A 14,829-nucleotide genomic window follows, 5' to 3' on the forward strand; every position below is an offset into this window, starting at 1 on the left:
ATAACGTCAGGACTGGGCTCAGGAGCACTGGCGGCCCATCCCCACACAGCACCCCAGCCCCAGGGCGGCCCCGGCGCATGCGCAGCGCGGGCACCGTCGCCCATGGAGGCTCCCCCCACGGCCCATGCGCGGTGCGGGGCCTTGCGGCCCGCCGTGCTTGCCGTAGGGCGGGCCGTACCAACCGCCTCCCCTCGGGCGGGGGGGGCAGGCGCGGCCGGAAAGCCTCGGTGTACCGGGAGCCGCCGCCCGCCGCCCGGAGCGAGCCGCCGGGAGCGAGTCGGGAGGCGAACACCGACAGAAGGCGGTGGGCGAGGCGGGTGAGGCGGCGGCGGGAGGGAGGCGAGCGGAGGCAGCGGGGCCGCGCCTCACCCCGGCCCCGTCAGTGGGGGCGGCCGGCGGCGGGGCGGGGCGGGGCGCGAGCGGCTGGGTAATGGCAGCGCCGTGAGGACGGGGCGCGGGGCAGGGACCGCGGCCGCGCGGCGGGGAGCGGGGGCGGCGGGGGGGCGCGCGCGGCGCGTGCTCGCGGCCGCCAGGTAAAAGCCGCGCCGGGCGCGCCCCCGCCGCGCTGAGGGGACGGGGCCGCGGCGCGGGGCTGGGGGGCGGCGGCGGGGCCGGGCCGCGGGAGGCAGCGGCGGGAGGGAACCGGGACCCCCCCCTCCCCGCCCGCCCCCCCCCGTGGGGGTCCCGGGCTCGGGGGGGCCCCGCTGGGCGCTCCCCGGGCAGGGCCCTGACGGGAGGGAGCGGCGGGGCCCGGCCCCGCCTGGTTTCGGTTTGGGGCGGGTGCCCGGGGGGTTGGGGTTGGGGTTGGGGTGGGGAGCTTGGGCTGCTGGCACACAAAATCCTGGTGTTGTACGGAAAAAATTACACCAAATTGGTTAATTTGTTCATAAAGGTTCAGTTCGTGTTGGTTTAGAAGTTATAAGAGGTTACCGAGCTCTGCATGAAGCTGTTTAACCCCTCAATGCTTCTCTGCTTACACCTTATGTGTTCAGCTGACCGTAAATGCAGTGTTGCTGGTCCCGTGCCCTGTGGTGAAGGGAAGAATTTTTCCTCAGCCTTCCTTCCTCCCCTCGGTTTTGCTCCTCTTTAAGGGAGTGCCTGCTTATTTGGAGATACCAAGAGCGTCTTCTAGAGCCTGTAACATGTAACACTCAATTAAGTGTAACTGCATTAACCCAGCTGCTTCTTGGGGTTCTTACAAGTTTTATGGGCCATGACAACAGCTTCTTGGCATCATCTGAAAATAGCCTTGCGTTTCCAGAAGACAAACATTAAAGCTTTTAGAAAAAGACTTTTTTTTTTTTGTCCTATAAGAGAGCTTTGAAGTGGGTTGCTTCTACTGAAGTTCATGTTTCTTTGATACATGCATCAGTTTGTGTTTTTCAGTTTACCTTTGGTGGATATCTGTTTATTTTGTCAATTCTCATTGATTTTGTTGTGTAACACATTCCAATCCGTATATGGCAGTAGGAGAAGGCTTTTCTTTTTTTTTTAATTTTCCAAAGCAGTAATATCCATGTTGCAAATATACCAACCTACATGTTGCTATTGAACTGAAAAGTGCATCGTAGAATCATTAAGGTTGGAAGAGACCTTCAAGATCGTCTGGTCCAACCATCATTTACTGATTTTTATTTCTTCTGCTGGAAAAAAAAAATCCTGTTCATAAAGCCCAGGATAATACCACTTCCTTGATGTTATTTGCTACTCAGTTTCTTTATGAAATCAAAGCAAATGTGGGTAGTAAATTGATTGCACTTCAAATGGAAGTTGTTGTGTTGCAGGGTTTGGGAATCGGCCTTCTGAGGTTCCTGAGTTTACAGCAGTTAAGGAGCTTGGTTAACTAGTCAGGGTGATGTTTTGCAGATACAAGGTGTAGAAGTTGCATTTGACATGATTCTTATTATTTTCTTTAAACTGAGAAGCTGCATATTCTGCAGTTTGAAAATTGTTGTGTGCCTAAGAAAAATACAAAGCCAGTAGGGTTAAGGGAGTAAGTTGGTCGGATAACCACCTTTTCAATATATTCTTTGATTTTTCCCCTTATAGACAACACATCTGTAAGGGGAAGGCTTTTCAAGTTAAAAGTCTGTCTGTCACTATTTTTTTTTCCTTCTGACCATGAAAATGTGGGAATCAAGTGAGATTGATTCCCTTGCTGGGTTGGGTGTATGGGACAGAAGCAAATGGGAACACGGAAGAGGCCTTCACAGTTTCTTGTCTTTCTCAGGACATCTTTTCTGAATTCTATTACTCTTCTCCTGGTTCTATTTCAGTAGTTTATTTTTTTGTCTGTTTCAATAAATCTCCAAGTATTTTTACATGAATTTGTTAACATGGCTTCTATATTTTCAAGCCATGTTTTATTTGAAGGAGTTTGCTGTTTGTCCTGCTGCACAGTGCAAAAAGCTGCACGAGCTGTGCTTACTGCTCTGTGTTGTTTTCTCTTTGTCATCTTGATCAAAGCTTTTGGGTTTTGTGGCTTTTCAAATATAACACCAACAATTGTTTCATGAAAGCTTGAGGTGAACGTTGGCTACAAGCTGACAACAGTAATTTCAGATAAACTGCTAATCTGGTGAGCGTGTTTCTGCTCAAAGTTGTCTCAGCTACTGAGAAGCTGAAGCAGTCTTTGTGTAAAAGTGACCAAGAATCTGCAGAAAAGTCAGTTTCTTCACGTGGTGCTGTTGAATGGGCACCTCTGTAAGGTGATGAACTTTGAGGCGTGGTGTTGTTTGATAAATTGGTGAAAAACCAAATTAAATGTATTTAGTTATCATGCAATGTTGCCTGACATGTTTAATTTTTCTACAGATTAACACTAAAGCCCCACGATGTCCCTGAAACCACGAGTAGTTGACTTTGATGAAACATGGAACAAACTTCTAACAACAATTAAAGCTGTTGTTATGTTGGATTATGTTGAAAGAGCGACGTGGAACGACCGCTTCTCGTATCCTTTAAGTGACAGTCCTGGTAGGGTTGTGTGGTGTGCCTAGCACGGAGCATGCCTGCGCTATGTAACAGTTTCAGTGGTCTTGATCAGAAGTGCCTTTTCAGGTAGTGTCTGATGTTAAGCTCAGTGGAGACTGAGTTTTTGCTCGTTTTTACCATCAATATTTAGCTTGTGCTGTAGTTCGCAAAAGTACGTGTGTCAGTTTCCCCTATTGTGATAATGATTTTCTCTTACATGTTTAAGTGTGTGTGTTGTGAGGGGAGCACCTAAGACAGAGAATTCATCTCTAAACTTTGTTGGCAATGGAGCTGAGGTTGCTTTTGGTTTATTTAAACATGTCTCCATCTTCTTTGTGCTGTTAAACATTTCTGTGGCCAGGGTTTATAGAACAGCCTTCTTTTCTGCCACTGTTATTAGCTCCCTGGTCCTGAACAGTTAAGAGTGATTATTTTTGACAGATTTCTAGCTGTGATCATACAGGCTTACAGTTCGTGTTATAACTGCACAAGTGATATTGTTGTAGTGAAAGGTTTGCATTTTATGCGTAAAACAGGCTTGTAATAAGGTCTGTGTTTTAGTGAACTTCTTTTTGCAGAAGTAAAGCTGTGCCCTGTGTCTGCGCATTCATTACCCTTGTCAGTAGGGTGAATAATGAGAGAATTTTTGGAGGCTCAGAGCTGCTCCCCGGCAATCTGACTGAGTTGGATTTGATTATAAGGTGGAAGAATGGTTTAGACTTGTTTATCAGTTTTTTAAAATTCTGCTGGGTGGAAAAGGAAGCTTCCAAGAAGACTCTTAGGTAGAAGTTATTACAGCATGACCTTGTTCTTTGTGCAGGAGCTGGGCTCTGTAGCCTCTTCTCTTTCTGAATGTGTTACTATTTCTTAGACTTGCTTTTCCATTTGCCTGTGACTTTGAGTCTGTGCATGTAAATATATAAAACTGTAGTTGCTCATAGGCCACGTAGAATATGGTTGTGCAGTTGTATGGTGCAATAATCTTTAAGTGGCTCCTTCATTTTAAAACTTTTAATTAATTTCTGGGGGCATGACTCTTCACCTTGTCTTTGAGTCAAGTTCAAACAACACCAAAACATTGGTGACTTTTTCTCGTTAATTAGGTGTGCATTTCCATGCTTACAGATCGTGCTGTAGTAACTCTTCCTAAGCAGATTTTAAGAACCACACGTTTCAGTCTTAACAAGTTGTTAACTTTTGTAGTGTAAAACTCTACCCATTTTAACAAGGGCGCCCAAAGTGGATTTTAAATTCAGAATAGCTGAATGAGATGTTGGATTGATTCCTCTTACCATACTTCTCCGCTTATAACTTCTTATGTAGAGACCTTGTACACAGGTCTGCTGTTTGATCCTCTTTTGGGATTTACTTCAGTTGACTGAGCATCAGGAGGCGAACGCTTAGGAATAGCAGACTCAGGAAACAGTCTGGGAAGAATCAGTTGGCAAGTAATTCTTTGAGAGATGACAGTAAGGCAAGCATTGTTATATTCCTGGGAAGGTGGCACTGTTACTGCTGAATTTGGCACAGTCAGGAGCCTTTTTGGAGTATTCTCCATGGCTGACTGACCTGAGGGGCTGGTGTGATCTGTAACTTCCAACCTTAAATGCAGGTTGGTACTTCTGCTGCGTTAACCAAGCCGTATGTTTTAACATAAACTGTTGACCAAGTCTAGAATAGCTCAGTGAAACTGGTAGCTCTTCTGTACAGCTAGTGTGGAAGATTTTTCTTGGGTTTTAAATAGGTATTTTTGTGTGTTTTTTTTTTTTTTTTAAATCTGAAATATTAATAAAAAGTTTTAAATGCCAAGTCTTTCTACAATGTATCTTGTTCTGTGATAGCTCTTTACTCTCTGCCAAATTTAATTTAATTGGAGTAAAGTGTTTCTAGAGATCTAGAGGGATTGTAAAATTGGTGTATGTATCTGACCTCTTCATAGACCTGACTTAAAAATGGGTGAGGAAACGTTGGTTGTTTACTCTATTCTTCTTGCTGCTTGATAAGCATAATGAAGAGATGACCAATAGCTTTGCACAACGTGTTAATCCAGGCTGTTTTATTGATTATAGCACCAGATAATCAGCGCTCTCCCTCTGTAGTTGCAACAATGACATAAAGAATGAGGTACAGCAAAGGAATGTGATTTCAGTCTGCAGCACTGTTCTCAGAAGTGATTGCTTTCTCTTATGCGCTGCTTGAGACAGCTGAGGTCAGGCACAGTACACAGGCTAGCAGTCCTTTAGGGCTGAGAAGCTTTGTAATGTGCAGATCCATCTTCTAGAACTACTTCTTGCATCATTACTTTCCCAAAACTAAAATATAATGTTTTCTTTGTAACCGTGATAGTAATTCTATTGTTAAACATAGCTCATCTTTAAACTTAGCTAATACCTGGAAATGCTAGAATGGCAATGAGCTGAGAGCCCTTCCTCTGTAAGGGTTAAAGAATCTTCTGGAAAAGATCACTTGAAAGACCATATGTCACTGTATTTAAACTGTGAGTCATCTCCAGCCACCTTTGACCTTCAGATCTCCTCACCGGTTCTTTGTGGAAACAAGTGATTCTGGAGATGTTTCATTGTCCAGCAAATAAGTGACAGTTACATCTCTCCACTTGAGATAATACTTACAAGAATTTGGTTATTATGAACACCCAATACAATTTTAAGAGTTCACTTCTAACTGTTCCGTTGGTTAGGGTGTGTTCTTTAAGTTAAGACGCTGATCAAGTTGAGTAGGGAGTGGTAGTTTATAACTTTGATAACTGTACTTTGATAACTGCTGTCTAACAGTTGGACTTTTTTGGGCAGGTAGAATGTCAGGATCTTCCTGTAATTGTCTTGGTGTTTTTTCAGCTGTAGAACTGATTGTTCCACCAACCACACTGGCTGCAGATACAGAAGTATTTCAGATGAATGCTGATCTTCACTTTCAGATAATCGTATTTATCTGTAGATGGTAAATAAGCGGTAGAAGCCACGTCAGTGTGGAGCTGATAGAAGTTCCAGGATCAGAGCCCTAATGTTCCCTCAGCTTCTACTAATTAAAACAGAGATATTGATAATTGAAGCTGAAAACTTGCTCTTTGCAAATCAGGGATTACAGAAACTTTAGAAAAAGATCAATTTAATCCCCAGAACAAAAAAACTAAAACGTGGGTGAGTAGTTTATGTGACCTTTAAATTTTGTTTTTGAGTTTTCATACTTCAAGCAGATACAAGCCTTGACTCCTAACCCAGAGACATTTATGCTCTGTGTGTGGCCTATCCTGAACCTCTTGGAGAGAGACTTTATACTGAGACTAAAATTTTTTTGGAAAATCATGTACGCCATTTGCACAAGGTAACCTATACAGTTAATGATGTGTGTGTGGTTATTGTTTGTCCTTTTTTCACTTCAGGGTGGGGTTTTGTTTTGTTCACATGAAGTTGTGCATATTTGCTGAGGTAAAATCAGAGGTGTCAGTGTTCTGGAGCCAGAGTATACATCTACGAGAGAGACAGATGTCTGGATACATCACAGACTTACTTTTCAAGCCAAGAGTGAATGCATAAAATTTGTAATACATATGTTTGTTCTTCTCTGTTCACTGCTTATAATTGAATGAGTTACAGAAATGTCTTCATTTTCAGAATGTGTTACAGTTTGTCATTAGCCTTCCCTTCAGTGTAAAACTGCTGTAGCGTCTTGAGAGCCAACTGTGTATACTCGATGAAGGAAAAATGCTTGAGAGGGGAGGTGGTAATGGCAAATTATTTATTATGACATATAACAGTACTCCTATACCACTATAGCTGTAAATTAACATAGGTGTCTTACCTGATGACACACAAATGCAACAGAATTGTGATTTATCAATGCATGAACAGTATCTCCTTGTACATCAGTAAAAAAAAAAGAAGTAAACTAGATGTCTGTTTGTCTTTGGTGAAGGACATATATAGAATATATATGCATATATATTCTATATATATAGAAATATATATATATATATATGCAATCCCTATAGGGAGTGAAGAATTGCAAGTTCTGGACAGTATTGCTGAGTGGTTTATTGCTGTTTTTTGAACTTAAGTACCTGTATGTTGTATGTTTGACAGCATAGGCTAGGCATCTTAATAGGTCATTCCACTGGTTGCAGAGAGGCTACCTCTGATGCTTTGGCAGACTAAGTCAGTTCACAAAACTGGCAGGTAGCTCAGTCACAAAGTTGTTTCTCGGTTATTTAGTGAGCTGAATGAGCTCACTTAAGGCAGTCAGGCACAGTAGAAGCTGTGGGAAGGAGTGGAAAGCATACATCCAGTTCTTAAACTGGCTATCCGTCGTTTGTCTTTGAAATAATTTTGAAAAATTCTTGCGAAATTCGTACTACAGAAGAAAGCACTCTTGATTGTACCTGGTCAACTGGCTTTCCTCTTTTTACATTGTTTTGGAACAGGCTTTGTTGTTCCTTGAGAAAGTTTTAAATTGCAGTCTCTGGAGTTAAATTCCTAGGATCTTGTCTGCCTCCACAAATCATACTCATTTGTTTAAATCTAAATTGTTAAACTATATTCTTTTGAAATATTAATATATTTTGAGAACTTTAGTATGCCAACAACTTCTTAGATGATTAATGGCTGATGTTCCAAAGAATTTGGGCCTAGCTTCACAGAACTTAAGCTGTGTTTAAGTTTGTATGTACCTGTGCTTTGTTAAAGTTGTTTTATTCCAGCATTATTGGTGAGTATGAGGGTTTTTCAAATGAGTAATGCATACTGATTTTAAATAGTTACAGTGAGTGAGGCAACTCCTCCAGTGTGCATGTGGCTGGATGAGTTTAAAATTAGTTCATGTCAGTGGAGAAGTAGTTATGTGAGTTATCCACCAGCATATGCTGAGAATATGAACAGTCCTTGTTCAAGCCAGTGCTTCTGTAAGGACAGATAGAAAATTAAAGTATTATACAGATTGTCCTTGTAAAACACAAAATAAAACAACTTTGGCTGTTGTAGTTGACTTATCAAAACTTCTACATAATATTTGGTAATTTTCAGATCATTGCAAAAATGTTATTTTCACCGTTATTGAAGCTTAGGTGTGGTCTTAGTTTTGCATCTGTGTTTGTTCCAAAACAGTAATCCTGTTACAACTTTAAATTTATACTGTTTTCTTACTAACTTTACCTGTGTGTGTGTGCACACATGTGCACACCTGTCTTCCTTCACAGAGAGTTCTGGAATCCGAAGAACAAGTACTGGTTATGTATCACAGATACTGGGAAGAGTATAGCAAAGGAGCAGACTATATGGACTGCTTATACAGGTAAGTTTTGCAAATGAGTTGTTAAACTTCTGAGATTATTACTGGGATCTACATATTAAACTGAAGAATGTTTAAAGACAGCAAGAGGTATGTGTGCCCCAGGTGAGTTTTGCACAAAATGTAGTTATAGCAGTAGAACATAAGAAAACAGGAATAATGCTCCAACAGGTTTTTCTGTGCACTGCTCCTTACCACTGAAGTAATTATCCAAGATGATTCCTATAATTCTGTCATCACTAGCATAGCCTACTTTAGTTGTTTCTGATGTTCCAGTGCCAAATTTGTCAGTGCTAACCAGCCCTGCAGCTTGTAATACTAGGTAGTTTTCTACATGATGGCATTGTCCTGTTGAACCAGCATGGTTCATTTCAAACCTTGGACATGTACCTTGGCAAAAACAGGCTCTCCTAGAAGGGAGAGGTATTTCTCGCAAGGCTATGTGCTGTTGGGGTCTTTTCTTTTCAGGTGGATGTTAAGGCTACAGGTCTTAGGAGCAATGGAAATTTTTCTTTATTCCTTACAGAGAATTTCAGAAGCTGATAGACTTTATACAGGCAATAAATTTCACTTTTTTTTAGTAAATTATAGCCAAGTCTGCAAATAAAAATGCAACTGCTTCCTGTTATTTTTGTACTTTTGATGTTGTCTGAATTGTGAGTGTTCTTTGCTACTAGTGATAGCTTAAGCATGTAAAACTGGCTTCTGCATGAACCGACAGAATTGTAACTATATTGAGATGTTTTGAGATATTCTAGGACTTAAATTTTAGTTCCAGTCTGGCTGCAGTTTGAACATACTAGTGTCCATTATGCTTGTGATACCCAGCAAGTAAATGTAACTTATGAGGTACTGCTAATACTGTGTTTCGTAACATTAGACAATGTGGTGTAAGGATTTACAAAGGGCTTCAAGACCTTTACCACTACTTGAGCAGAATTGTTTGTTACCTTGAAGAATCCATTAAATGACCTCTAGCAGACTGGGAATGGATGTGCTGGAGTCTGTCCTAGGCATGCAGACTTCAGTTCCATAACACATTGCTGACCTAATGGGAGGATTGATAAGGGAGGGAAAAAGTCCCATTTAATGTGTAGGAATCTCATTGATTCTGCTTTGTGTAACAGTTTTTCTGAACTCTTGAGTGCTTCTGGTCCTAAACCAACAAATTAAAAATACTTTTCTAACAGTGTGCACTTGTTTTTACATTTTTTTAAAATTTGTTTTACTTTTAAACAACCCAGGACTTGTTTTTCTGTAACAGTTACTGTGCACACACTTACCTGTGAGTATATATAAGGTCAGTAACTGTGCAGTGATATTCAGTGAATCCAAACTTGTAAACTGTGAAGTTAATTTCACATCAGCTCTGTCCATTCTAACTCTTCGGACTTTGCAAATAGTGTTTTGATCCAGAAAAATTACTTAACATTAGACATTCTGTTGGAAATAATTTTATCCTAAAGTTTAGTGGAGTTCTTTTGTATCTTCTTTCCTTCTTTTGAGATTGAGTTTTGTCATGTAGCATCTTTGAAAAGTCTTTAAAGGTATGACTTTATCTTCTATAATAAAACACACCTTGTAATGGGAACTGAAAGACACTCCTAAGTGAAGGCAAGAACTAATTCAGTGCTTGATTAGTAGAGTCATAATAGCTTGCATGCATTGGAAGCACTTCATTAAGTGTTGTGTCACTCTTTCATTTTCCAAGAAAATGTTTTCGCTGAAAATACCTTTGAAGACCACAAATAGATATTCTGTTTTTATAAACTAGTTGAAGTTGTTTTCTTGTGTTCCTGCTCCCAAGAAGGTAGTATAAGTTAGTCAACTTCAGTTTTATTCCAGGATCTAATTTGTATAATTCTTTCAGGAATTAAAAATAATAGATCTTTGAAGTTTATAATATTCTTTTTATTTTTTTTTTTTAAATTTGAATTCAATTTGAAAATTCAAATCCCACATGCTTGACTTAACACAAGATGATAAAACTGATGGAATAAGGAGTACTTGATGTTGGCTAAACTGTAGCGTTTGTTTTATTATTATCAGCAGATTAACAATAGACGAAAGCAGTGCTAGGCATTGGGACTTACCTGTGTCATGCTACTGTAACTGTTTTCACAGGTAATTGTACAAATTCTGTTTCATGTATCATTATTCCGAACAACAGAGGGGGTTTCATACCCAGCAAATTGAATTTAATTTAAATGGTTGTTTGCTTTTTTAAAATAACTTAATTTTTAAATTTGCTAATAATTAAGCATAAAAGAACACAATAGTTTTTGTTTTGTTCCATGTTGTCTTTTTTTGTAACACTTGTTACAAAATATGAATGAATATACAAGCATATTCATCTGAAGTAATTTTCAGATCTTGAGCCTTATCTAGATATTTTTCTCATTTTACATGAGACATCTTGCAACCTAAGTAACCCATCACACAATTCAAACTGACATTAGTTCCAGTCCTCTTCTCTTGTTTTTTAAGTGTTAAGAAGCTGCTGTTCTTAGTCTTGCTTACTAAATATGTAACTTAATTAATACAGGAAAGATTTGAATAAACAATAAGTCGTTTCAGCATTTCAAACCTAACTTGAACAGTATTTTTGTATTGAGATTTCAACTGAAAGGACTGCCTTCATTTTAAGCTATAGCATTTTGTAGCCTTTGGAAGTTTACTTCCACGTCAGGTATGTATTAATGATCTCATCGTGTTGTTACAACTGTTGGAGTCACAACACTTTTATTATCTGCAGTGCTTTGTCATGTTGAAATGGCTTTCATTTATTAGGTAATGCTCAAATTGTGATTAGATGACTTAACCCTGTTTTACAGGTCTGCAAACCAGTGCATAGTTCATCGGTATTTATAAGTGAATCAGAACAGATATGATTATGAAAATTTCCAGTGCTACAAACTTGTATATACGTATTGCTAGATGTGTTAAAGCATCCTGCTTGTATAAAGCAGAGTGGTTCTGCTGCTTTTAGTGTAACTCTGGTGAACAATGTTTTTACTGAAACATGTAATGGTGACTTTTCCTTTAAAAAAAAAAAAAAAAAAAAAAACCACCTAGGTCTAAAGGAACTTTTGAAGGTCATCCAGTTCAACCTTATGTTTGGAGTAGGACTATCTTCAAAGTTACTCTAGGTTGCTTAAGGCTTTTGTTGAGTTGAATTCTGAGCTCCTTCAGGGACAGATTTTGCAACTTTCTGTGCAGCATGCTTAATTACTCTCATTCTAAGAAATTTTTCTATATGTCTGGTGTGCGTTGTTTCTTGTCTTTCCTCTGTGCTCCTCAGATAAGAGTTTATCTTCGACTTTGGTATGCCACAAGCTTGGGAAGTGGTGGTGTCACTGTCCCTGGGGGTTTTTAAGGAGAGGTTGGACATGGTGCTTAGGGATGTGGTTTAGTGGGTGACATTGGTGGTAGGTGGATGGTTGGACCAGATGATCTTGGAGGGCTTTTCCAACCTTCATGATTGTATTTCATTGAGCTTCCTCTGGACTCTCACTTGTCAACCTCTCTTGTATTTGGGTACTTGAAACTCGAGCTAATACTCCAGGTGTGCTCTGGACAGTGCTGATGGAACAGTGGCATCCCTCCTCTTGCTGACATAGCAAAGGAAGTGGTTAATTGTCAACGCTGTGATGGCAATTTGCTGACTTAGTGCCCACCCACAAGCAGTGCTGTCTGCAGCTGGTCCCCAGGTGGATTTAGCACCAGTGACCCCTGCCTTTCCAGTCTGACAGGTCACCCGCCTTGTCCATGATCCAGCCCCTTCCTGCTTGGTTACAAGGATATTATCAAAGACTTTATGGAAGGCCACACCAATGGTAAATGAAATCATCTGCTCTCCCCTCATCCACAGTCCCATTTCATCCTATTTCAAGTTACTCAGGCATGATTTGCAGTTGGTAAATCAGTGCTAGCTGTTCCCAGTCGCTTTCTTATCTTGTAACTAGAAATGACTTTCAAGTGTTCTCTGCCATTTTACCAGGGACTGAGGTGTGACTTCGGTGGAGTTTCCCAGCCAGATGCTTCTGCCCTTTTTTAAAATCATTAAATGTCCCCTGGTTGTTGTAGACTTTCAGACATGATAGAGTGTGCCTTGCAGTGGTGTTCCCTAGCTCCCCCAGAATGGTTCTGTACACCCCCTTTGCTATCACAGACTTAGTCATGTCCAACTTCCATTTTTTAAGCCCCTATTTTGATGCTGTATTGCATTTCCAGCTCAAGAGGTAAAACCTCCTTAAGGAATGAGTGCAAGTAACCCTTTCTTTTATATATAAAAGTTCAAATACTTTATTTTTAAGATTTTACTGTTTATTCTGTTGCCAATAGTAAGTGTTTCTGGTGTGTTTTTTGTTTGTTTGTTTGTTTTTGACAGTTCTGTCATGTTACTGAAAAGCTTTTAAAAGAGTCTTTTTCCTTGGGAAAGAGTATGTAAAGACTTTTTGAAGTGTTTTGTGGACTTTGGAATAATTTATGTTTAAAGAACCCTTCCCCACTTTTTGTTTTGTTGTTGACTGGGATGATGGTCCAGATAAAAAAAAAAAATCTTGGAGATTTTGCCTTTTTCAAAAGGCAGAAATATTAAGGAACAAAATATTTAGTTTTAAGCGTAAGTGCATATGAAAGCATATGCAAATCATCAAAAGCATTAATAAGATTGCTATTTGCTGTTGTACAGTAATCTACCCCTTTGTAATTTTGCTATGCACTTAGTAAATGTATATGCCTATATGTTCAGTAGCTTGCAAAGAAGTGTATTTGTTAAATAAATAAATCATTATTTTGAAAACTATCTATAATAATTAGGATTAATTAGTTATGGTTTTAATTGCCTCCTATGGCTCAGAACAGTGGATGGTATTGTCATGTAGGCTCTTTATCCTTTTATCCATGAGCACTTGCAACAATCTGTGAAAACTGTTCACATTGTTGCACTTCTGATGCAAATTTCTTAAAGCAATTTTCTCAGCACTTGGTTGAGTTTATTTCTGTATACTGTCCTGCTGAGCTCGTGTGCTATTTTGAGGATCAGTATAGAAAACAATTCTTTAAGTAGCTCTTTGTCTCATTTGCCAGTTATGTGTGAAAACTTGGATTGGTACTTTAAACTGAAAATGGAGAGATCTAGCTAGAACTTTAAATGAGAGAGAAAAAAGTTCTAAAAAAGAGGAACAATTGACAATTGGTCATAAATAGTGTTTCATTGTCAATTAACATGTTTTTCCTTGTACAGATTTTACTCATTTTGCACCCTAGAGGATGCTGCTAAAGTTTAAAATATGTAATATGTAAGTGGGGACAAGTTTGGAGAAAAAAAATCCATTACTCAAAAGTTTCTTCTTTATGTTTGGAGAGCTTTCAGGGGAGGAAATAACCTGAATAGGAGGGGTTCACAGTTTTTGCTTAAGTAAGTATGGCACTTCTAGAAATTTGTTTTGTGGTGTCCTATCATGGGTGGACAAAGATGTAATGAAGGTAAACTTTTTTTGACTTACGATGGAGAACAGAAAATTACAAGGAGTTGTCTTGAGGCAGATACAGTCTCGGGATTCTTATATTCAGGCTAAATTTCACAACATCTATTTTGCCAGTGCTAATATTTGTTTCTTATCCAGGAGTGTGCAATGTAAATCATTAAACCCACGTAACATGTCTAAAGAAAAAAATATATATGCTCTACTAACCATTCTGACAAGGCTTTGCAACGTCTATATCTGCAAGGACATTGCGTGTTATTGTGATTTGGAAACATTGATTTGGGAATGTGGTCGCTGTATTTAGAACAGGGATCTCTGGATAGATTGGTGCCCTTGGTTGATCTAAAAATACCAAATACGTGAAAGTTACCATGTAACCTGGCAATCTGTCCCAGTAATTAGCTACCCTTCTAATTATTAATGTTTGCAGTGTAATTTTTTTTGCTAAAATTCTTGAAGAAAGACTTATCCGCTGAATTATCAGGAGCCTTTTATCTGAAAAAATTTCCCCCAAGAATATGCATGTATGTACCAGCCACTTTTGTGACGTTAACTGGTAATTCAGGTGGAACACTGTCCTTCAGTATTCCATTGTCAAATAGGTGATGGTTTTAAGTGAGTCCTGTAACACTCTTCCAGATGTTTTAACCTTTTTCTGGAGTGAAACTTCAGAGGATGTGTTTTGAGGTTTGGGTACCAAAAAGTATATTGCTTCACTAACACTGTGAAAGGAAACAAACCTTAAAGGTTTTTTTTTTTTTTTTTTTTTTTCCTCATTAGATAGTATAGCATAAGCCTGCATAGGTGTACTCCCAAATAATTGGGCCTGAGTTGTGTGGTAAGGTACTCCAAATTTTCACCTGAAAGTTGTATCACAATACAACTTTCAATACAAAGAAAGTCTGTAACAATACAAAATAAGAGTAACAATAGAGTAACAACAAGGGTAACAAAGATTAATTTGTAACAATACAAAGTAAGAGTCTGTGGGTATTTTCTGCTATTATCAATTCCTACCCGATCCTTGTCTCCAAAATAAGTTACTGATGAACCTCATGGGTTG

General features: G+C 39.6%; 1 protein-coding gene across 4 annotated transcripts in view; it reads left to right on the forward strand.

The window, feature by feature from the left end:
* Positions 1-284: 284 nt before the first annotated feature.
* The window catches only part of CUL2 (cullin 2), a 47,965-nt gene continuing 33,420 nt past the window's right edge, over positions 285-14,829 (forward strand). The window contains exons 1-4 of one of the 4 annotated variants that reach the window (XM_032181900.1): positions 285-304; positions 2,815-2,953; positions 6,213-6,315; positions 8,183-8,277. In XM_032181900.1, coding sequence (XP_032037791.1) covers positions 2,835-2,953; positions 6,213-6,315; positions 8,183-8,277 — 317 coding nt within the window. In that variant the 5' untranslated portion in view covers positions 285-304; positions 2,815-2,834. Of the gene's footprint in view, positions 318-398; positions 428-472; positions 534-2,814; positions 2,954-6,212; positions 6,316-8,182; positions 8,278-14,829 lie in introns of those variants that run through there. The other 3 variants (XM_032181899.1, XM_032181897.1, XM_032181898.1) reach the window with 3 other exon arrangements.

This window comes from Aythya fuligula, chromosome 2 (assembly GCF_009819795.1).
Source record: "Aythya fuligula isolate bAytFul2 chromosome 2, bAytFul2.pri, whole genome shotgun sequence".
In the NCBI taxonomy this organism is placed as follows: Eukaryota; Metazoa; Chordata; class Aves; order Anseriformes; family Anatidae; genus Aythya; species Aythya fuligula.